The sequence below is a fragment of the Folsomia candida genome, unplaced genomic scaffold, assembly GCF_002217175.1.
Source record: "Folsomia candida strain VU population unplaced genomic scaffold, ASM221717v1 Fcan01_Sc001, whole genome shotgun sequence".
Taxonomy (NCBI): domain Eukaryota; kingdom Metazoa; phylum Arthropoda; class Collembola; order Entomobryomorpha; family Isotomidae; genus Folsomia; species Folsomia candida.
Window position 1 is genome coordinate 19,539,207 of NW_019091193.1, and position 20,858 is coordinate 19,560,064.

The window sequence follows — 20,858 nt, forward strand, 5'->3', positions numbered from 1 at the left end:
CAATTCCTATTTAAACAGGGCTCACAATTATATGATATTTACAATGAAATTGTGTACAATTATCCACATTCAGACAAATGTACTGCAGGGTGTTGTAGTCAGTCAACATCGCATAAATAAATACATACAACTGGTGCTTGGTGAATATGAATGTATGTGTGTTGCGACATATTTCTGAACAAAAAGGTAGCTTGTAGAGGAATTTGCCACTTTTTCGCTTTGGTGCATTTCGATGATGAGTGGTTTAAATGTCTTTCTTTACACACAGAATGGAATTGAGGATGAGAACCCAGCTCCTAATATTACAAAAAGGACGCTTATTTTGTCATTTATTATGTTAGTAAATATATAACCAGTAAAACAACTGCGGTTGGCTGTGCTGGCTGCAAGATTTTTAACTTTGCTTACCATGTCGCAACATAAGGTTTACTTACTTCATACTCAACATAACTTAAATTTGTATTAACATAGATAATATATTTTTTTATGTCAAAAATATTGTTTCAAATATTCTGAGAGTTTTCTGGGATTTCACTCGTGATAATTTGCAAAGTTTGGTTCTATGTAAGAAGTTTTTTCATTACAAAACTTGAAACTCATGACAAGTACTCCCAAAGTATATAAATCTGTATCTGTAATCTGTAATATTAAGTTTCTATGATCTGTATGCACATTATATTGCGCAAATAGTAGTGAAATAGCGTGTAATAATAGTAGAAATGTCATATATAGCGTCAATATTTGCACTTCATCGACCTTGCCCTTGTTTTTTATAAAGTTGTCAGAAAATAGAGGTGAACCGAATCCATCGTTTTTGAATAATTAATTGGGAACAATTTGGAAGGACAATTGCGACACAATAATGATAATGTTACAGAGTATAAACATTGCTAAATTTTGTGAAATCTATGGACAGGGGGCCGCATTATTTATGACAAGGTTGTAGTGTTTCTCTCTCAATCTTTAAATTGTTTCCTGTTCCCTGCTGACACTGTCTTGTAACAGGTGAAGGTTACACATAATACAGTAAATATTTAGTGTGCATTTATAACAGAACTCTAGAATAGATCACTAGAAGATGCATTATGTTGTAGGAACGCGTAAAAATGATACCATTTGAACACGTTCCGTGTAATTTTATTTACCAGTTCCAGTCAGACACATATTTACACCTGGATTATAACAAGTCGATAAACTACACCCCACGGCATAAAAATATTAAGAGCATTATTTATGATAAGTAAAATAGAGCACATATCTGTAGAAATTTCCACACAAACTTGTATGCGTATTATATAAAATGTGCATCAAACAACCACATCATGATCATTAGAAAATTTTTTGTAGATTCGATTGTGCTTATAAAACAAAACCACTCGGCCGAATCCACGCTTCTCTCTCTCATTCATCAATCAAAAGGATTTAATCTGATTTGCTACGTTCATCCTCCGCCATCATTTGTAACAGTAACCATCTTCGAATTTCTTTTGCTTATCTCATCTTTCAAACTTGTAAAAACGCCCAAATGTGAAATTGGTCAAGAATTAACGCTTGGTCTTACATAAAACTACTGCAGGTTGTTGCAACCAACTGACCGCACGTTTGCTCAGGATGATAAATAATAAGTCGTACATAAGTAAGTAGGAGTCGCACAAGAAGAGAAGACTTTTCTCATAATTACGGCGAATCTCATCTCTGTACGTTTCACATCCGCTCTCTCAAGCATGATTGCCATGTTCTGCTGAATGACTGGGTCGAATTTGTTCATTTGCCACGCTGTACCCCCTGCGCCACCCCATCATCACAATCAATCGCCAATTGGCATGACCATAAATGAATTGCTTGTTTCACTCTCTGCTCTGCATAGAGGTGAGAGAGGATTACCACCAGCAAGCGCAAAGACAGTTCCATTTTTACTTGCATCTTGCAATTTAGGAGGACCGCGATATCGTATTAGATAAATTAATTATGCATATGCAGATTATCTATTCGCTAATAATTAAGAATCTGTGCAAGTAATTATCATGATACTATCGACCTCAGTTAAGTTTATGAGCTCCAAGTTTTCAGAAACACTAGGCGAGACTTATTACTCCTTTACAAAAAATTTGGCGACTATAGTAAATATAATAGAAAATGTCAAAAAGAATGCACATTACGCTACAGCTTCCGCCAAACTGAACCATTCATGTTCATGCTTAACAAATTGCGATTATTTTTATCAATTGCCTTTTCCAAGCAATTGAAAACGATTTTACAAAAGTCAATTGCCTACGCATTTACACCAGACATAATTATATTTCCTTTTTGCCAGGTAAATGGTAAGGAAGTAAATAAGTCACCAAGCAGCCACTATTTAACATTTAAAATGGTTTCAAGTGTGGTGATGTGCACAAGATTTCTGCGACGAAATTAGTGAAACTTGCCAATTCACAGAATAGAAAATGAACAAAGCTACATCAGCATATTCATGATTGCCTTAAACCAAATCCAGTGCACAGTAGTAACGACAAATAATCAAGTTAAAGTTTGTGAATGGCAAACTTGGGCTTTAGCTTTGGTTTCCAAATTTCTTGAGAATGCACCCATTATGCATTTTTGCAAATTTTGAGAGGATTTGTTGCTGCATGGGTTACTTACTTTTATTTTTTGCAACGATACGACGTGCGGTTGGTTACTGTCACGCCGTTCTTCTTGTTTTCGTCATCAGTAACAACAACCATCAGCTACTGATGAAATGTAAGATGATACTGAATATGACGCTAGTGCATCAAATTCCTCTTTCAAGGCAAAACTTCAACCTCTGGGCTGGCTTAGATATTTACGGAACACAAATTTACTTCTTGTTGTTGCTGTTTTTAGGGATATTTTAAAACTCGTTAAGACGATTCTTCTGCATTTGCTAATTTGTAACTACACCACGACACTACAAATATCTGCCCGATAATGTTTTCTGCAACTGTTTCAGTTTTATAAAAACTTAACAATGACGAGTACAATAAAATAAATGATGATCGGATCGACAGCACTTTGGGAATGGAGACACTTCAAAGACACTTGTTGAAATATTACAATTTATTTTTGTGACCAAGTTCATTGACAAATGTATGAGAGTAAACTTTTTAATTCAGTTAACTATTCGAGACTGCATGTGAAACTGAAAATAGCGAAACTTATTATTTCAAAAATATTTATCTGTGAGAATACGAGACCGGTATGCACAGCAATGGGTCAATTAATTTAATAAGCATAAGTTCAAAATCATCACCTAATAATCTAATGCTAATGGAGTGTATGATTTAAAATAGCATTTGGTGCGACCTCGGCCACAAATACTCCCATGATGTGTTGCAAAGTACGTATTTTTATGTTAGAAAATATTGTAGAAAAAGTGCAAATCCATGCAACTCGTGTAAAGTTGTGTGTCATTACGGTAAGGATTACGATATATTATTATTGCACACCTCCGACAGGAAAAAAACAAGGATGAGACAAGTTTGATTTCTATCCGTACCCTTGCGAGAAATTGGTGTAATGATACATAATCGCTTAATATATCTCCACCACTAAAAAAGTTATACGTATGTTCAACTCGCACTGCACGATTAAGAAATTAAGGATGGGTGCATATTTGGATATCGCTTTACATTGAAGTTTTAGAAATTAAAAACAAAGCTTGCGTGTAACTTTTCTGATTTTTGATAAAAAAATATTTCGTTTGGTAAAACAAGAGATTTCGACGGAGATGACAAAGTATAAATTTCACATTTCACAGGTTTCGTTATTTTGAAAAGTCTCAGTACTTCTGTTGCATTACAAGTTCAGTATCACCCAATCTGCCACCTGGTCGTACGACGTCCTAAAGTCATCCTTAGGATCTCCCAATGTCCGCCGAAAAGTCGTCTTTAGGATGTTCCCAATGCTATTAAGATAGGGGAACATCCTAAAGACGACTTTTCGGCGGACATTGGGAGACCCTAAGGACGACTTTAGGACGTCGTACGACCAGGTGGCAGATTGGGCAGTAATGACTTTTTAGCCCATGGGGTGTAGTTTGGTAATTCGGTGGGTCGGTTGGAGTACTATAAGTTAATATAAATTGTGGTATAAATCTCGCAGTCGAAAAACGCTGGAAAGTTACAGCGACTAGCCAGACCCTCAAAGGTTAAAAGAGTTATCATTAAAGTAAAGTTAAAGTTTGACATTGATGATCGAAATCTTCTCTTCGACACTTCTAAGCCCGCAAAGTACCGGAAAGTTATTTATATACTCACATATATCACTATGTATATGTACATAGCCATCATATGAGACGCATATATTTGAGAATATTGGACGGGAGATTTTGCTAGGGTACTTGGATTTCGATAAAACCGAAGTTCGATCAGATGCTGTAATTATCCAGTAATTTTAAAAACGTTCGACTGGATTTGTCATCGTTGTAGGTTGTGGGACCACTATGTCGGTTCGTATTTCTGGGACATACTGGCAGATTTACCACTTAACCTACGTTGATCAACTTGACATTTTAGGATAGTTCGAAGATAAATCAGCGAGATCCGTTCCATGGTTGTGTCATTTGAATAGTTGACACCAACAAATTTTATAAAGAAACAAGAAATTTGGCAAGGAATTGCATATTAAACTAGGTATATTACGCTAGCTCTAAAGTAATGCAATGAAAGAACATGAAGTCCATGCACGTTTTAACTGAATATTTTTGTCAGGGGACTCAACAAGGTGACCCACACTAGCACTGGTCTGGTGTTTCAAATTGATCGGGAAAGCTAAAATTTGACATGTTAAATGATTTATGCAGAATATTGATGCCACTTTCGTAAAACAGATTAGTAAATGGGAAACAACATAGTGACCTACACTGAGAAAGTGGCTGGTTCGGCTGTTCGGACCGTAACACATAAATTCATGTATAAAGCCCCACGATAGTTTTTTTGCTTTAGTTCACACATATTTGGGTCCATCTGCATAATTTCGTGGAAATGACTGTGACAGGTTAATCATACAACGATCTGCGTATCCTTATGCATAAAAGATTTAATATTCCGTCTTAGCAAGTATTCATCAATAAATTCGATTTATTTTACACAAAAATACGTTATCCTTTCTGAAGTTTAAACCACGTGCATATTTACACTGTGATAATTGACAGTTTACGGAATGAATACCTTCACTGTTAATTACATAGATACTTGTAGTGAAAAAGAATCCAACTACATAGTCCTTCATGTACATAATTCCTATGATTTTCATGTTATCTGCTGTCTCGTTACTTTTGCTTTCATTTTGTTGCAAGTTATGATTACCACAGAGTTGAGATTTTGTGTATGATATGCGTAATTACTGAAGCAAGAAATGACATTATGACCTCGATCTGGGCCAGTCTTTTGAACCCTGCTGCTTCTTTCCTCTCATCTCTATCGTCTCAACAACTAAGTATTTTAAACATCATTATAAAATGCCGTTGAACAAATTAATTATAATTCGTAATTTAACGCGTAACACCTACACAAGCTTAATCCCGCTATTGTTTTGTTGGCTACTTAATTCCCTTTTCACTATGGAGCGAGTAACTAATTGAATAAAAGTCAAGACAGTTTGCAAATTGGAGGCAAACCAACGTTTACTTTCCAATGGATTTCACTATCTGAAAACTTCAGTGCTCATCATATGTATGCTGTGAGAATGAATTGAAATCGTGCATATGTACACATTTTGTACTTGCACGCATCCGAGAATTACATTTCATGCAAGCACTAATCACTTTGTAAATTTGTAGAGTATTACGAATACTTAGTTTTTTTAATTTAGGAAAATTTCTCACGCGAAGAAATACTTTGTTATTATAATTTATACCTACTAATAATTTATAGTACCCTCAGGATACGCGTAATCTTTTGCTAAGTTTAAATTAAATTAGTTTACTTGCATAGTTAAGATAATTCTACGTGTAGTGTGAACAAATGTTAAAAAAAGTGTAACTCTTAATGTTATCCAGTTGTTTTCACGAATGAGACACACAACATATGAAAACTTTCTCAAATAATCAGTGATGATTGCTATTTTGAATGGTTTTGTGAATATTACGGACATAAAATTATGTTTAATCAAAGTAATATGCATCCGGATTCACATCACCATTAGGTTTAACATGAATTTTCATATTATCCAATGTTGATTAGATTGTAAAACTAAGGATAAGGAAGATTCTAGTGAAAGTGAGAAGGGGAACGTATAGATATGTATACACTTGTGTGTAGTTCTGTTCTGAGAATTCGTGGGTAAAATCGGAGGATAAGTGGATATCACATGTGAATGATAATAACTATTAACGATGCTATTGAACTTGTTAAGTTGTGCGTATGGGGCTACAAATTATGTACAACATATGCACCCAACTACTCGTACTGAAACTTTTAATATATGTACCAGTACATTGGTAGAATATATACCTGCCATGTGGGGATAAGTTTTTAGCAATTTTGGGGGAACCATGACTAAAGAATGGCTGGCTAATTAACTTGTTTAATTTCGTCGGTTTTATGTATAATGAACGACTAAAAATTAATTTTTCTCAACAGTTTTATCGAACACGAATTTGAAAAAAATGTTAAATAATGAATTGTCTAGTGAATGCAAATATAAATGCAGCCAGTTAATTTCATAAACATATTATTTCACTTCATGTTACAATACACGGCATCGTTAGTCACTGTTCTTATCCAGCTCAGTACTTTGCCCAAGCGAACATAAACTCCTGGATATCTCTGGTCTGCACAGCCAGAGCCAAATGAAACAATACCAATCTGCAATAATCAGTAACATTCATGGTTTGGTGTCCAGAAAGTCCGTTTAATAAAAGAACGATAGGAAATGGAACCAACTTGTTCAAAAATGGCTGATGATTTTCCCTTCCTTTTCAGAAACAATGGAGAACCAGAGTCCCCTAAATTGCACCATGATTTTCATAATCAAAATACATTATTTGACTGTTGAGTAGGGAGGACGACGCCAAGGTATGTGTGTACGTACCTTGACAGGAGTCTGAGCCTGGAGCCGAGGCACACATCATCATGGGAGTTATCTGCACAGGTTCTTCGGACTTTAAATATTTCTCAGCACAAATTTTGTTCGAGGTTACGTTTACCTGACATAACGGTCACATATGCAATTTCATATTCAAAAAATAACATTTATTACATGTACCATTGTCTGCATTTGCATTGTTGTTGCAACCCCACCAAACATTAGCGAGCCCCATCCAACGACGATGGCTTCCTTGTCCTTATACGGTGCTCCTGACTGTGGGGAAATGCAAATAGGAGAAACTCTGGCCGAATATTTCAGTGGAGTTTTCAATTTTAGGAGAGCAACGTCGTATACTTTCGTTTTCGTGTCATATCTGGACAGAGGTAACATATATATGTACGTCCATATAGATGCTTATAGTATCTTATGTAATATTACTTTGGATGCATAATGATGGCCTCTAATTCCGGAACGACGGCATCCTTATCATTTAAGTCATTTGTTCCCAAAAAGACTTGAAATTTGTCCATTCCCTGCGTTTTGAGGTACTCTCCACAGTGGGCCGCACTTATCAAATAACGGCGATTTATTATTGATGTTCCACACACAATTTTTGGGGTGGAATCTCTCATCTGAATAAATAATCAGATACAAAAGCCACTGGAAGTAAATATAATAGAAGCATATATTGAAATAATATATGTTCATCATACGTATACGATAGCTCCCATCCATGGCCAAGCACCGTTTTTACTCACAAAACCTCCGACAATTCGCTCGCTGTGGTTTGTTTTGTGAGTGAGTCCGCATTTGCACTTCTCCGTTTGCCTCCATCTGGACAATATAATGCTTCTTGATTCACACGAATGGTTAGTTAATAGTACTAAATTATGCTTGCGTACCTTATCTGCTTTTGTACTGGCAAATCTTTTATTAATTTTGTTAACCAAGAATCTTCGTAATTATTGTGTTTTACCATGATCCCTTCACCGATCTGGATCAAAATCGTTAGCAAAGCAAACAAATGCTTGAAAACTTGAAAATGAACTTTCATTTTCATCTAAACGGAAAAACGTGCTTTGTTTTTTTTTACAAAACCACGGAATTGAATTAAGTTAAATAAGGAAACTTGACCCGACAGACATCTTATTCAAAGCTGAAAGGAAAACTCAAAGGAATCACCGAAAGATTTATAAGAACTAGAAGAGGAGAGTTTTTCTTACCGAAACAAATCTAAATAATTTTGCACTTTGAGTGTCTGAAGAATGACCCACATGCATGGAAAATGAGTTGTCAAGTTAGTTAGTGAAATTAGCGATGATGATGTTTAATGATGATAACGGGAAATGTAATTTTGTGGGCTATGATTTTTTTGCATGAGAGTCTCGAGCAAACAAAGACTAGCAAAGGAGGGAGGGAGTTATGAAATCAACAACAAAATGCAACTCGTTTACTTCGGCATTCAGTGAACATTTCACATTTTGTAGCTAAAATTTGAAATTAGCAACATTTTAAAAATAGCAGATAAAGTAAGTTGTTGTACTATATCACAAATCTTGAATCATGCTATTACGTTAGTTGTTCATTTAAGTTTGCTACTGAATTACTGAATAAAGTAGATGACGGTGGAAACGAAGCATCAATCTGGATCCAATCCGATGGAACAATTTGTTCTTCTCGCCAAGGGAGCCAAGGGGTTAGCAGCTGCAGAGTTGGTAAAACAAGCATTGGAAGCTCCGGCTGTATACGTTTTTAGTGAGCTAATGGACATTCCCAATATAAAGGAGGTATGCCTGTCAAATTTTAAGTCGTAAATGCAAAATGATGTGTCTGTTCTGTCCTGTCTCTAGTTTTGTACACTACACTTGTAACTTTTACTTGCTTCGTGAGTCGATCTACAAGCTACTTGGTTCGAAAATATCGTGAGCTGATCCCGATCCGATCGGCTCGAGTTCACACTTGTAAGTTGGTGGTACGGCGAACCAGTTGGTACGGAAAATATACGTACCGAACCGAACCAGGTTCGGTACGGGTTCGGTACGGTCGAACTTTTTAATTTTTACTGGTTCGGTACGGTTCGGTACGGGTGAACTTTTCAATTTTTACTGGTTCGATACGGTTCGGTACGGGCGAACTTTTAATTTTTATTGGTTCGGTACGGTTCGGTACGGAAAATTTTTTAAATGTTAATGGTTCGGTTCGGTTCGGTACGGTATGGGGTCTTTTGAGATATTTATACATCAACTTTTCAATTGAGTACATTTTGTAAGAGAAAATGTTTAAATCTAAGTGGTTCGGTACGGCTTTGGTACGGTTCGGTACGGACATTTTTGTAAATTGGTTCGGTACGGTTCGGTACGGCAACTTTTATAATTTTTACTGGTTCGGTACGGTTCGGTACGGCATTCTTTAAAAAAAATTGCTGGTTCGGTACGGTTCGGTACGGCATTTTCTCAAAAAAATTACTGGTTCGGTACGGTTCGGTACGGCATTTTCTCAAAAAAATTACTGGTTCGGTACGGTTCGGTACGACAAGTTTTTTCAATTTTACTGGTTCGGTTCGGTTCGGTACGGCAAACTCAACTTACAAGTGTGCTCGAGTTTTTCGATTCACAAAGCTACAAGTGTGGTAGTTTGTCGAAAGACGATTAGAAAGAATTATGAATAATTATATTTTGTTAAAAATTGTTATTTTCAGTTGCAAACCAGTGATTTCAGAAACTGTTGGGACCTGCTCAATATTTTTGCGTATGGTACTTTCAAAGACTACGTGAACGAGAAGGTGACAAAGAATTTACCTGAACTTAGTGCTACCCAAGCAAAAAAGCTCAAATATCTGACCATCGTGACTTTGTCGGAAAAGGATAAATGTATTCCGTACAAAGTTCTTCAGGAAGAGTTGAGCATTGAGGATATCAGAGAGTTGGAGGATCTCATCATCGAAGCAATCTATGCAGGTATTTAAATAGCATTTCACTTCATATTATACAGCCATTAATCATAATTAGTACCCCTCCATTTTAATTTAATAATGTGCTAATCTTTCTCTAAAATGATTCATTAGAAATAATCCAGGGAAAACTGGACCAACGTAGTGCACTATTGGAAGTTGATAATACTATTGGAAGAGATATTCGCCAAGAAGATGTTCCCACCATAATAAGTACTTTGGAGGCCTGGTGCGATGCCTGTGACAATGTTTTGGGGTCTCTGCAGACCCAAATGGATCGTGCCAGCTCAGAAAGAGTTAATCGAATGCATAGAAAGGAACAACTTGAACAAGACGTTAGTTAAACCCCAATCCTTTAAAATTATTTTAGTACTATTATTACTGACAATGAGAATCACATTGTACATATTAATTTTAATTGTAGATCGCTAATTTGAAGAAAACGGTAAAAGTCAATCCAGTGGATGCTGATGATATAATCGCAGACTCGCGTGAAGGTCTTAACAGCGAAAGGACTCCTGCAAAGAAAACTATCAAAAAAGGACTTCGTGGGTCTAAGTTATTTAAATGAAAATTAATTCTCCCGTTGTATTTTTTACTTTGGCTAATACGATATCCATACAGTGTATTATAGACAATGCTGATTCACTGATTTGTTAGTAACTTGAATTTAATTGTATCAAGTATAAATCGATTCCTGGAACCTTCAACGTTATTTAGGTTTGTATAAACTATATTAAATAAATATCGATACATAAATTAGATAAGGTGAAAGACATCAAATAAAATACATGATTGAATTTTGAAGAATTCTCATAGTTTCGGTTAGCGGCTACCTTGAAAATATTCGACATGTCAATTTCTTAATTTTTATAATTAATGTGGAACTATTTGGAATGCGAATATATGTGTATGCAATAATATAGTTCTTATGAAAACTGATATGGTTTAAGGTGTTAAGAAAATAGAGATAACGTCGTTTGGAAGATTACAGTAATTGGAAGTATTTTATCAAGGTTGAATACTATCAGCAACATAATAATGCACTTCATTGTAACAATGACAAACAATGACATTGTTTGTTTATACCAAATAACTGGACGGCACTTACACCTATCAACTTATCGTATTTTACAAAACATCAAATTAAATTATCATTATTTAGTACATATTATATGCTATTTACTTCTATAACCAAAGTCACAGTATAAACAAACAGAAGCAACAAAGTTAGAATCAAAGGACATCAGGAACAGAATTGGGATCATTTTCTAATTTTTGCATTTCTATTTGCGATTGAGAAATATCTGTAAGAGCAGATTGCACACGGTGTAACAGTGCTTCACCTCGTCCAATGACCTCCTTTAATTTCGTTGCGGCATCACTATTTTCTTGTTCAAGTCGACGTAAGCTTGCAAGCTGTGGATGAAAAATATCAGCAAAATGAATCAATTATACTGCTGTATATTAACCAACCGTATTTTAAACTTTAGATGAACCTGTAATTCGGTCGAAGATTCCTCGCTGGGCAGAGATTCGATTAGAAAATCTATATCCTTGGCGCATCTTGCAATCAAGGATGCAAACGTTAGAGTAAAATCTGTAACATAATTAATATGCAATATAGCATGAGTTAAAAATAATGGGTGGTATTATTCATTTTATTTGTCATACCTTCCTGGGATGTCTGAGGCGCTGATTGATTACTGCTCCCACGATCCGGAAATTTGGTTTGAGTAGCTATTTGCTGCAGAACCCCAATACTATTGCAAAAATTATCTGCTTGCTGGAATATGAAAAAGAAACAAAATGATATTCATCGACCAAAACCATAATTTTAACCTTATTGTATCCACCTACGGAATATTTGCAAGAAGTGCAGTAATCATTGGAATTCTTTACAAACTAGTAGTAAATATAAAATACGAAACAATACTTACCGCATTAACTGCATCTTGTAATTGAGTGAGGCGATCAGCCATAGTTTTACTCTCTTGGAATTTGATTCTACTGTGTAAATATAGCCTCGAAATCAATCTAGCTTGCAGCAAAATCGTATTTAATTAATCTCGCTCGACGTTACTCACAATTCACAATTGAAAAGTGTCAATTTACGAAATGATTCATAATGGTTTTCGTGTTTTGTTGTGATTGATTCACAACTTGAAAAGCTGCATATTTGTCATTCTGTTTGGTCGGCGCTGAAGGAGGAAAGGAGTCACGGTGCCCCTGCGGCTCAACCAAAGTCCAATGTCAAAGTCCAAAACACAAAAATAAAAACATCAGAAAAGCAGTCCATCCAGTGCAACAGTTAGATAAATTATTTTAATTACTTTAGTAATTATATAACGTGAAGGTGGGTTTACTTTATATTCCAAGAGGCTGATCTAGCTAACTAAATCATAAAGGTTTGTAGTAATGAAACTTTTCGTTTCTGATTATTTACCATTTTATATTCAATCAATACTTAGTTTGTTGTATTGTTGTTTTGTATTGTTGCACAGATGATGAATTTAGCAAAATCGTCGGTGAAAAATGTCCAATCCATGCTGCGACTAGCAGCATGCAGAGCCTCCAGTACGAGTCCTGCTGCCGATCTTGGCTTCAACTTTGGTACGGTACATATGCAATATGCTTTGAATATTAAATGGTTTAATATTTTTAGGAAAATTTATTTCTTAAAATTATTTAAAAATGTGAACACGCAGAACTTAGTGATACACAAAAGGAGCTTCAACAGCTGGCCAGAAAAATTGGAAGAGAGGAAGTTCTCCCACGCGCAGCGGAATTTGACCGTACAATGGAGTTCCCCTGGGAAATTATTAAGAAGGTGATGTGATACTTAATATAAAACTTAAGTGATACTTAATTTATCAATTGAGATGAATAAAATGCTAAAAACCAACCATGTTAAACTTGTTTCAGATATGGGAACTAGGTATTTTTAATATCTTTTAATTTTATTATCTTGTTTTGCGTAATAAAATTGTTAATTCATATTTAGGGATTCTTAACCCTATGGTTCCTGAAGCATATGGTATGCCTAGTAATTAAATGCCCACAAAATGATGGTTATGCATTAGAAATGTTACTTTGCAGGTGGTCCTGGGCTGGGCTGCCTTGATAGTTGTCTCATGGTTGAAGAAATTGCATATGGATGCAGTGGAATTTTGACTGCTGGTAACTTATTTATGATGTATTATTGCAAACAATGAATTAGGGTCATGACCTTATTGTGTAACAATATTATTATTTATTTCAGCGTTTGGAAATTCTTTAGCGGTAAGTAACAGTTCCGCGCTCTAAAGGTTTCATTGTAAAATACAATTTATCAATAAATTTATTGTTGTTTGTTGTAATAAATTTGTTGTTTCTATTAGTCATCTCCGTTGTTCTTCGGTGGTTCTGACGCACAGAAGAAAAAGTTCCTCGGTCGGCTAATTGAACAGCCTCTAATTGCCGTAGGTTAATTATTTGTATTTTAATTAAATGTTATCACCAATCATTAAATACTAACTTAAATGCATGATGTGGTTATTTTTTATGTGATATAGGCTTACTGCGTAACGGAACCTGGTGCAGGATCTGATGTTTCAGGACTTAAGACAAAGGTCATACTATTTTCCACTTCCTCAGCATAGCTTCTTAAATTGTAACGTATAATAATTATTATAAGTATCAGTAGAAAGTAGCTTTATTATATTGTCGTGTTGTCTCAATGCTGAGCAATGAGAGTAAAGAAGTATATACTCATTCCATTACTAAAATGCTCATTGCATTACAGGCCGAAAAGAAAGGAGACGAATATATTTTAAATGGTCAGAAGATGTGGATTACTGGCGGAGGTCATGCGTCGTGGTACTTTGTCTTAGCTCGGACTAATTCTGACCCTAAGGCCCCAGCTGGAAAGGCATTTACTGGGTTCATTGTTGAGGGTGATTCTCCTGGAATCACAAAGGGCAGAAAAGTAAATAATCCAAATGAAAAATGACGGAGCAAACGTAAATCGAAAATTGGACAAGTAATGTAATTGTTTTTATTTGTATGCTTAGGAGATTAATATGGGGCAGAGATGCAGTGATACCAGGGGAATTACTTTTGAAGATGTGCGAGTTCCGAAAGAAAATGTACTCATGGGTAAGTAAAATAAAATGAAACTTGTAGCCAGCGTTCCTTTACATATATGCATACATATCGACTTGTAAGGTGAATAATGAAAGCTGTATGTTTCTTTAAGGTGAGGGCCAAGGTTTTAAGATAGCGATGGGTGCTTTCGATAGAACCAGACCTCCAGTAAGTGCGCTTTTTAATGGTTTTTAAGATCCGGAGTTCGTGGCAATATGAGTATCTTAATTTTATTCTACGAAGGTTGCAGCAGGAGCCGTCGGTCTCGCACAAAGAGGTACGCCAACAATACACTAGTTTGTAAATGTGTCCTTTTATCTCGAATCATGGCTCGTTTGTCTGTTTGATTCAAACTTACATGATCAAGTTGAAATTTTTTACATGTAGCATGGGTGAAATGAGGAGTCAATTTTGATATGCATCTTTTGCAGTTTTCTATTAGCACTCTATACTAAGTTTTTATTTGATTACAGCACTAGACGAAGCCACAAAATATGCATTGGAAAGAAAGGCTTTTGGAACTGAAATTATCAATCATCAGGTATTATTGTCAATTATTGAGCTAATTAATAATGATCAGATGGGTTAATAACATATCCATTCTCTTTCCTTTCTTGGTTTCCAGGCAGTGGCTCATATGCTTGCGGATATGGCAATAGGTGTCGAAGTTTCTCGTTTAATGGTTATGAGAGGCGCATGGGAGTTAGATCAAGGCCGAAGAAACACGTATTATGCGTCAATCGCGAAAGCCATCGCTGCGGAGACAGCAAACAAGGCAGCCGCAGACGCTGTTCAGGTAAACAACTTACATCAACAGTTAGTAATGAATAAAGTGAAAAATTCAACATATTTTGGCTTCCTTTAGATATTTGGTGGAAATGGTTTCAATACGGAATACCCTGTTGAGAAGTTGATGCGTGACGCCAAGATTTTCAAGATTTATGAGGGAACAACCGAGATCCAGAAACATATTATATCTCGCGAATTAGTTGGACGATTTAAACAAAATGTGATGTAAGGTTCAACCATAACATTCATGTAATTTATCTAAATAAAATCAGGTAATGCTGTATTGCAAGTTATATATATAATATACTGCTCATACAAAACTGCTTGTTAATCTTGTGTACCCTCTAAATCAATACACATCAATATTCTTGCATCATAGATAAAAATTAAAATAAAGAACTATTGTTACAAAATATTTTTGTGCGTGGCGTGAATGTGGTTCACAGTTTGTTACCTTCCTCATTTTTGGCATTTTCGAATCATTGGAATACTTGGAATAATCGTTGCATCGACTAACGACTTGTTGAACTTTGAGGAAATTGAGACTCGGTGGCTCAGATGAGTCCATCTGAGCAATGGGCACATCGAGTATGTGACTTGTGGGAAGCTAGATTCAAATGATTCAACACGTGCTGCAGCAACAACATATCGCCTCTCCGTCTCATCCTATTCCTCATCATCATCACATTTATTTTTTTAAGTCTACAGTCGGATTTTAAAAATATACATTTCTTTTGAAACAACATAATATAGTGTTTGGTAGACATGGGAAAGCACAAGCGGGACAAGGTGGGCAAAGCTTTGAGAGACAACCCAATCGCCCAATCGGGTGGTGGGGCGTCGTCGTCATCAAGAATTTCGCTTGGTGATCAGATCCACTCTGATAGATACGTCAATGGAGCTCCAACATCGAAATCTAGCCAACTTGTAGGAATTGATGAAGAGCCAGAAGTAACAAAGAACTGCAACAATGATTAAATTTATAATGAATTTACAGCGAATTTGGCGTAATGTGCATATTTTAATTTTGTTTACCTTATTGCCTTTGTATTTATAGCAGTTCGTGGATAGCAAAACGACCAAGAAGTTGTTGAAACAGGCTCGCGTACAGCAGCAACAGTTGGAGGATGAGCTAGCGGAAGTGGAAGAAGGTCATGATGGGGGTCGCTCCACTGCTGGGGGAAAATCTAGCAGAACATCGAAAGCAAAGTTCAATCTGGGAGGAGGACCCAAAGTCCAAGACTCTGAAGAGGATGAAGATGAGTTGGCAGCTTCTGATGATGATGAAGCTGACGAAGGAAATTTTGCACAAGAAATTGTAAGATACACGTACAAGCTACGGCGGATAATTAAGAATTTTGATATACAATTCATAGAATTTTGTAATTATAGCAAATCGATCCAGACGATGAGTTTGCATTGGAGCGTTTCATGAACAAAAATCCTGAACCTGCACGAAAACTAGGCGAAATTTTAATGGAGAAATTGACAGAAAAAAGGACAGAAATTGAGACACAATTGTCTGATGCCGGTGAATATATTTTTGTTAGGCTTCTGTCTAGCTTACTATATTATTTTGTAAATAACTGATAATTTAATTTGCACAGGACTTGTTATGCAAAAACTGGATCCCAGAGTTGAAGCAATGTATGAAGGTGTTAGAGATGTTCTTACCAAGTATAGAAACGGAAAGCTACCAAAGGCCTTCAAATTAATCCCACGTCTGACAAATTGGGAGCAAATTTTGTATATTACAGGTAAGCATTATTAATTTGTCGTTTATCTAGCTTATAATTTCTGTTGCAACCTTTGGAACGCTGATGCAAATGTGACATCAGCATTTCAAAGGTCAAGGGATTCAAAATACATAGATTTAGTTTTCATATGTATCTCGCCTCGATTGGTTTCTACTACAAATTTATTGCACAACATCACAAAGAAAAGGGGCATCCGCGAAAGTGGGTGTGAATCAGGACACGCAATCCCATAAAAGAATAGGGAGCGTTACACTGTAAGTATTAATTATATAATATACTTATATATTTTCGCTTTCAGATCCAAATGGATGGTCTGCCGCAGCAATGTATCAGGCAACACGAATATTCACCTCCAACCTAAAAGAAAAGATGGCTCAGCGGTTCTTCAACTTGGTTTTGCTTCCTCGTGTGCGCGATGATATCTCAGAATATAAAAAATTAAACTTTCATTTGTATCAAGCTTTGCGTAAAGCATTGTTTAAACCTGGAGCATTCATGAAAGGAATTCTTATTCCACTGTGCGAAGTAAGTGTTTTATTTTCATAGCGTCTTGAGTTCCTTCTAATTCAAATGAGATTTGCGGATGTTTTTAAGTTTATCGCCAAAGCGAAATTATTAAGTTTATTTGTTATATATACAGAGCGGGACGTGTACACTCCGAGAGGCTATAATTATCGGATCAGTGTTAGCCAAGAATTCAGTCCCCTTGCTACATTCAGCTGCAGCCATGTTAAAAATTGCGGAAATGGACTATTCTGGATCAAATTCTATTTTTTTGAGAATATTTTTGGACAAGAAGTATGCCCTACCATACCGTGTTATTGACGCTGTAGTTTTCCATTTTCTAAAGTACGACACATATTAAAATCATTTACGGAAAGTTGGTATTACTTACTAGCGGTTTGATTATATTATTATAATTTTACAGATTCGAAAAGGACAAACGACTTCTCCCAGTGTTGTGGCACCAGGCCATGCTCGTCTTTACCCAACGATACAAAGAGTATATGAGTTCAGAACAAAAAGAGGCACTTTTGGTCCTATTAAGATCTCACTCTCACCAGCAAATTACTCCAGAAATTAGACGAGAACTAATGAATTCAAAATGCAGGGACGATATAATTGCGGAAACGTCATTAACAAAATCATTGACTAATGTAAAGATGGATGACTCTTAAATGTTTTAGAGAGTTTGGAGTTTTTGTTATTACATATTATTTGGAATTCCGCAAAATAACTTGTCTTTAATGTGTACAACTAATTATACTTCCGTAAACTATTCGTTTAATAAATTAGTAACTTTAAATTAACATAAGAATTTTCGTTTGGTTTAATCAATAGATCAATCATCAGTGTGACAAAACTGCGAAGCCCTTCTTCCACCCAATATGGCGTCATCGTCTGTAGAATTGTATAGCCTTTGTCGGGAAGATGACGAGGAAGCCGTGAGCGCATCCTTTAATCGCTGTACAAATGTTTTGTAAGGAAATTCTTCATGTTGTCCAAAATCAAAGTCGGCAACCTCAACAGAATATCTGGCTCGATTTTCCCAGAAAAAGGCAATCCCAAATATTATCATTACAAGAGCGATGAGCGTGCATGTGAGGGGGACAATAATAATTGACAGCGGCTGCTGTTTGCTAACTTTGTACACCTAGAAAAATTGTGGAAAAATACAAAGTAAACTACAATTAAAAGCACATGGGTAAACATTGCAAGTTAAGTCACCGACGTACATTCACAAGTGTGCGATTCATAATTCTTGAGATATCGTTTTCCATGATGATCACCAATGAATGAAGTCCAGGTTCCCCAAAGTACCAAACATATGGAATATCGCAAACGGTCGTCACTTCTATATATGAGAAAGCGAGGAAATTATTATTTTTGGAACTATGTACGCAAACGACGTACGATAATTAATTATTACTAATTATTAAACCCATACGATAATTCTTAGTATTAATTGCATACTAAACATCCAAACTTGCTAGGTTGGATAAGATTGTGCATGCGTTATATTATCCGTTGTTGTATAATACAACTTGTTTGTATTAACAATTTGGCAGAAATTAAATGATACAAAAGGAGGATGAACATATGGACAAAGATTTAAATAAATTCATGGAGTATGAATGGTTAATGACTTTATGATTAGTTAACGAGTATTTAGCCCGAATCAAGAGGGTAGATAGTCTGTTAGGTGGAAAGGGTACAATTGAATTTTAAGTTAAACGCTACCTGGAGAAATGCATGTTTCGTTTCCAGTCATGTTATATGCTCCAGGCTGCATCTGAATGCAATATGTATACGGTTTGGACCCATCACACTGAACGTGAAGATTGAGTAAACGACCATGAGGAAACCATTTTTCTCCGGCCACGGTAAAATTGGAAATGGGCACTGCAGGGAAGGGCATAATTGAAATCGAGCTTAATTAAATGGATGGAAGTAGTATAATAATACGCACCTTTCGCAACAACGTTAGTCTCAAAACTGCCCCGTCTTATCAAAGTCTTGTTGGGATTTAGTGAACTGTCGAATTCCCCAGAAACTGTCACATTATAGTAGAACGTTCCTTCTTTTGTTATATTCTGCTTCAAACTTGGCGTGGTGGTGTTCATAATAAAAGATGTTGAATTGAACCAGCTCCATGTCACGTTAGCCCCCTTTGCCAAGTAGTTGTAGGGGTCGTGTAATTTGGTAACGAGAGTGGTCTCGTTGGAGGTGCTAACGAAATTTGGGTCTGTTTTTACCACAACTACCCCCGGCTGCTGAGGTTCCAAAGTTCCAGCAAATTCTTGAATCACATCAAAATATGTGACCGCAGTGCCCACGTTTTTGACAAAGTAAAAAATTGTAGTATAGGAGACGGCAGCAGTTACCTTAATTTTGAAGTTTTATGTTTAGTTAAGTGTATAAACCAACTTAATATTACATAAATTAACCTACAGTGTATGTGCCTGGATTTAAATATGGTGCATCATCTGTGACCTCTTTAGGTTTTTCGTCCAAGTACCATAGCGTCCAGTTTGATGTATAACCATTTGTTTTGTTGAGAACTTCAACTTTATGGCGATACAATGCGTCCCCTAACTCTACCCAAGAAACGTCGTAAGATTCTTGATCGACGTTGTATAACTTTAGTCTGAAGGTCACATTGGAACCCAAAAGCACAGGTTGGTCTGAAGTGACTTCGATGCGAGTTTTTGGTGTCACGAAAGGTAGAAACGCGCAGAAAATAAGCGCACAGATCGTCGTCCAAGACATTTGAAATCCTCCTGTTGTCATTTTAGATTAATTGATGAATTTCAATCAGACCAAGGTTATTCTGAAGATTCTTCTGCATATCCATTCAGTCGAATGAAAATCTAAAAGTTGGAAATAACCAGTTCATATTATTACTGCAAACATGAAGGACAGGGAATTCAAGTTTATGAGTCGAAATATCTAGTTACATACATAAATATCTATACCTTATTATGTAATAATAATAGATTATGTAGTATATTCACTTTTGAATCCTTGAGGCTTGATGTTTAAGATCTATCCAAGAGGTTTTCCATTCTTCTTTTATTAATTTATATATGTAACTAATCCCTCTGCTTTGCTTCTCGATACAAAAATCTCTATATAAAAATACCAAAATTTTTCAGTTATAAATCTTTAAAAGTATTTATACAATAAGAGCAATACTTTACTTTAATCGTAATCAATAGAAAGTATACCACACCACAACCACCACTTTATTTGACTACTGCCTTAAAATCTCCGTGTGTGGTTATTACTATTACGTACTAATTGTAATGTACTAATTTTCCAGCTTCTACAAGGCTGTTTACATTGCTGGAGTGGACGATAACAAATTACTTATTACTCATTATAGTTGAAAAGTTTAAACTGACTTGTATCACAACATGCAATACGAATGCAATGCATTTTATGCATACTCCCACAATATAATCTCTGACCTGCTGATGATGGTATCAATCTCTCTATGCACTCTGGCTCACATGACAAATCGTTTGTTGTGAATTTTTGATTCAATAATTCACACCTGACATCACATATATTGAATGAAGTACGTGAATATGAGTTTATGAGCACACCAACGTTCGAAACTTTTCAACCCATCCTTGTTAAACTTTAATTCAGTATAATTCACAATTATTCTGATGTTAATATGCGGA

The 20,858-nt window shown here is 35.8% G+C and overlaps 6 protein-coding genes across 12 annotated transcripts; 3 read left to right on the forward strand and 3 right to left on the reverse strand.

Annotated features, from left to right (window-relative positions):
• Positions 1–5,078: 5,078 nt before the first annotated feature.
• LOC118436294 (venom peptide isomerase heavy chain-like) lies at positions 5,079–8,301 on the reverse strand. The gene is made up of 7 exons (XM_035854054.1): positions 7,950–8,301; positions 7,761–7,881; positions 7,486–7,679; positions 7,225–7,420; positions 7,051–7,165; positions 6,903–6,964; positions 5,079–6,824 (listed from the first exon to the last, which is right to left on the reverse strand). The coding sequence occupies exons 1-7, from the start codon at positions 8,105–8,107 to the stop codon at positions 6,696–6,698; spliced, it is 975 nt and encodes a 324-aa protein (XP_035709947.1). The 5' UTR covers positions 8,108–8,301; the 3' UTR covers positions 5,079–6,695.
• Positions 8,302–8,437: 136 nt separating this feature from the next.
• On the forward strand, positions 8,438–10,807 carry LOC110863561 (COP9 signalosome complex subunit 7a). 2 transcript variants are annotated; one of them, XM_022112905.2, is made up of 5 exons: positions 8,438–8,576; positions 8,664–8,834; positions 9,746–10,004; positions 10,112–10,332; positions 10,422–10,807. In XM_022112905.2, exons 2-5 carry the CDS (start codon positions 8,667–8,669, stop codon positions 10,566–10,568), a joined length of 795 nt encoding a protein of 264 aa, XP_021968597.1. In that variant the 5' UTR covers positions 8,438–8,576; positions 8,664–8,666; the 3' UTR covers positions 10,569–10,807. The 2 variants fall into 2 exon arrangements, with proteins under 2 accessions (XP_021968597.1, XP_021968598.1); XM_022112906.2 differs by having other exon boundaries at positions 8,442–8,576; positions 8,667–8,834.
• Positions 10,808–10,985: 178 nt separating this feature from the next.
• Positions 10,986–12,143, reverse strand: LOC110863562 (mediator of RNA polymerase II transcription subunit 21). The gene is made up of 4 exons (XM_022112907.2): positions 11,938–12,143; positions 11,672–11,783; positions 11,497–11,597; positions 10,986–11,416 (listed from the first exon to the last, which is right to left on the reverse strand). The coding sequence occupies exons 1-4, from the start codon at positions 11,977–11,979 to the stop codon at positions 11,234–11,236; spliced, it is 438 nt and encodes a 145-aa protein (XP_021968599.1). The 5' UTR covers positions 11,980–12,143; the 3' UTR covers positions 10,986–11,233.
• Positions 12,144–12,227: 84 nt separating this feature from the next.
• On the forward strand, positions 12,228–15,326 carry LOC110846052 (medium-chain specific acyl-CoA dehydrogenase, mitochondrial). Of its 2 annotated transcripts, none has more exons than XM_022092677.2 (16): positions 12,228–12,353; positions 12,502–12,610; positions 12,706–12,827; positions 12,923–12,935; positions 13,002–13,034; positions 13,097–13,177; positions 13,260–13,279; positions 13,378–13,458; positions 13,552–13,608; positions 13,782–13,964; positions 14,050–14,134; positions 14,235–14,290; positions 14,366–14,399; positions 14,596–14,663; positions 14,748–14,918; positions 14,988–15,326. In XM_022092677.2, exons 2-16 carry the CDS (start codon positions 12,502–12,504, stop codon positions 15,138–15,140), a joined length of 1,266 nt encoding a protein of 421 aa, XP_021948369.1. In that variant the 5' UTR covers positions 12,228–12,353; the 3' UTR covers positions 15,141–15,326. The 2 variants fall into 2 exon arrangements, with proteins under 2 accessions (XP_021948369.1, XP_021948361.1); XM_022092669.2 differs by having other exon boundaries at positions 12,262–12,405.
• A 204-nt stretch (positions 15,327–15,530) lies between these two features.
• Positions 15,531–17,974, forward strand: LOC110856160 (bystin). Of its 2 annotated transcripts, none has more exons than XM_022104618.2 (7): positions 15,531–15,862; positions 15,969–16,229; positions 16,304–16,442; positions 16,519–16,668; positions 16,967–17,193; positions 17,309–17,517; positions 17,597–17,974. In XM_022104618.2, exons 1-7 carry the CDS (start codon positions 15,677–15,679, stop codon positions 17,844–17,846), a joined length of 1,422 nt encoding a protein of 473 aa, XP_021960310.1. In that variant the 5' UTR covers positions 15,531–15,676; the 3' UTR covers positions 17,847–17,974. The 2 variants fall into 2 exon arrangements, with proteins under 2 accessions (XP_021960310.1, XP_021960319.1); XM_022104627.2 differs by having other exon boundaries at positions 15,972–16,229.
• LOC110856172 lies at positions 17,886–20,841 on the reverse strand. 4 transcript variants are annotated; one of them, XM_035847713.1, is made up of 7 exons: positions 20,640–20,841; positions 20,184–20,297; positions 19,621–20,039; positions 19,139–19,553; positions 18,910–19,071; positions 18,405–18,523; positions 17,886–18,322 (listed from the first exon to the last, which is right to left on the reverse strand). In XM_035847713.1, exons 3-7 carry the CDS (start codon positions 19,957–19,959, stop codon positions 18,011–18,013), a joined length of 1,347 nt encoding a protein of 448 aa, XP_035703606.1. In that variant the 5' UTR covers positions 19,960–20,039; positions 20,184–20,297; positions 20,640–20,841; the 3' UTR covers positions 17,886–18,010. The 4 variants fall into 4 exon arrangements, with proteins under 4 accessions (XP_035703606.1, XP_021960332.1, XP_035703639.1 ...); XM_022104640.2 differs by having other exon boundaries at positions 20,145–20,297; XM_035847746.1 differs by lacking the exon at positions 20,640–20,841 and adding an exon at positions 20,370–20,612.
• Positions 20,842–20,858: the final 17 nt, after the last annotated feature.

Coding starts and splice junctions, on each gene's coding strand:
- LOC118436294 (XM_035854054.1), bottom strand. CDS start 8,107: ATGAAAATGAAAGTTCATTTTCAAGTTTTCAAGCATTTGTTTGCTTTG. Junction 7,421..7,485: donor GCCATCATTATGCATCCAAA/GTAATATTACAT, acceptor ACCTCTGTCCAG/ATATGACACGAAAACGAAAG. Junction 7,166..7,224: donor CAATGCAAATGCAGACAATG/GTACATGTAATA, acceptor CCGTTATGTCAG/GTAAACGTAACCTCGAACAA.
- LOC110863561 (XM_022112905.2), top strand. CDS start 8,667: ATGACGGTGGAAACGAAGCATCAATCTGGATCCAATCCGATGGAACAA. Junction 10,005..10,111: donor CATCGAAGCAATCTATGCAG/GTATTTAAATAG, acceptor ATGATTCATTAG/AAATAATCCAGGGAAAACTG. Junction 10,333..10,421: donor AGGAACAACTTGAACAAGAC/GTTAGTTAAACC, acceptor TTTTAATTGTAG/ATCGCTAATTTGAAGAAAAC.
- LOC110863562 (XM_022112907.2), bottom strand. CDS start 11,979: ATGGCTGATCGCCTCACTCAATTACAAGATGCAGTTAATGCG. Junction 11,784..11,937: donor TACAAGATGCAGTTAATGCG/GTAAGTATTGTT, acceptor TTCATATTCCAG/CAAGCAGATAATTTTTGCAA. Junction 11,417..11,496: donor AATCTTCGACCGAATTACAG/GTTCATCTAAAG, acceptor TTTCATCCACAG/CTTGCAAGCTTACGTCGACT.
- LOC110846052 (XM_022092677.2), top strand. CDS start 12,502: ATGATGAATTTAGCAAAATCGTCGGTGAAAAATGTCCAATCCATGCTG. Junction 14,291..14,365: donor TCGATAGAACCAGACCTCCA/GTAAGTGCGCTT, acceptor TATTCTACGAAG/GTTGCAGCAGGAGCCGTCGG. Junction 14,664..14,747: donor CTGAAATTATCAATCATCAG/GTATTATTGTCA, acceptor CTTGGTTTCCAG/GCAGTGGCTCATATGCTTGC.
- LOC110856160 (XM_022104618.2), top strand. CDS start 15,677: ATGGGAAAGCACAAGCGGGACAAGGTGGGCAAAGCTTTGAGAGACAAC. Junction 16,230..16,303: donor GAAATTTTGCACAAGAAATT/GTAAGATACACG, acceptor TTGTAATTATAG/CAAATCGATCCAGACGATGA. Junction 16,443..16,518: donor GACACAATTGTCTGATGCCG/GTGAATATATTT, acceptor TAATTTGCACAG/GACTTGTTATGCAAAAACTG.
- LOC110856172 (XM_035847713.1), bottom strand. CDS start 19,959: ATGACAACAGGAGGATTTCAAATGTCTTGGACGACGATCTGTGCGCTT. Junction 19,554..19,620: donor TAAATCCAGGCACATACACT/GTAGGTTAATTT, acceptor TTCAAAATTAAG/GTAACTGCTGCCGTCTCCTA. Junction 19,072..19,138: donor GACTAACGTTGTTGCGAAAG/GTGCGTATTATT, acceptor CCTTCCCTGCAG/TGCCCATTTCCAATTTTACC.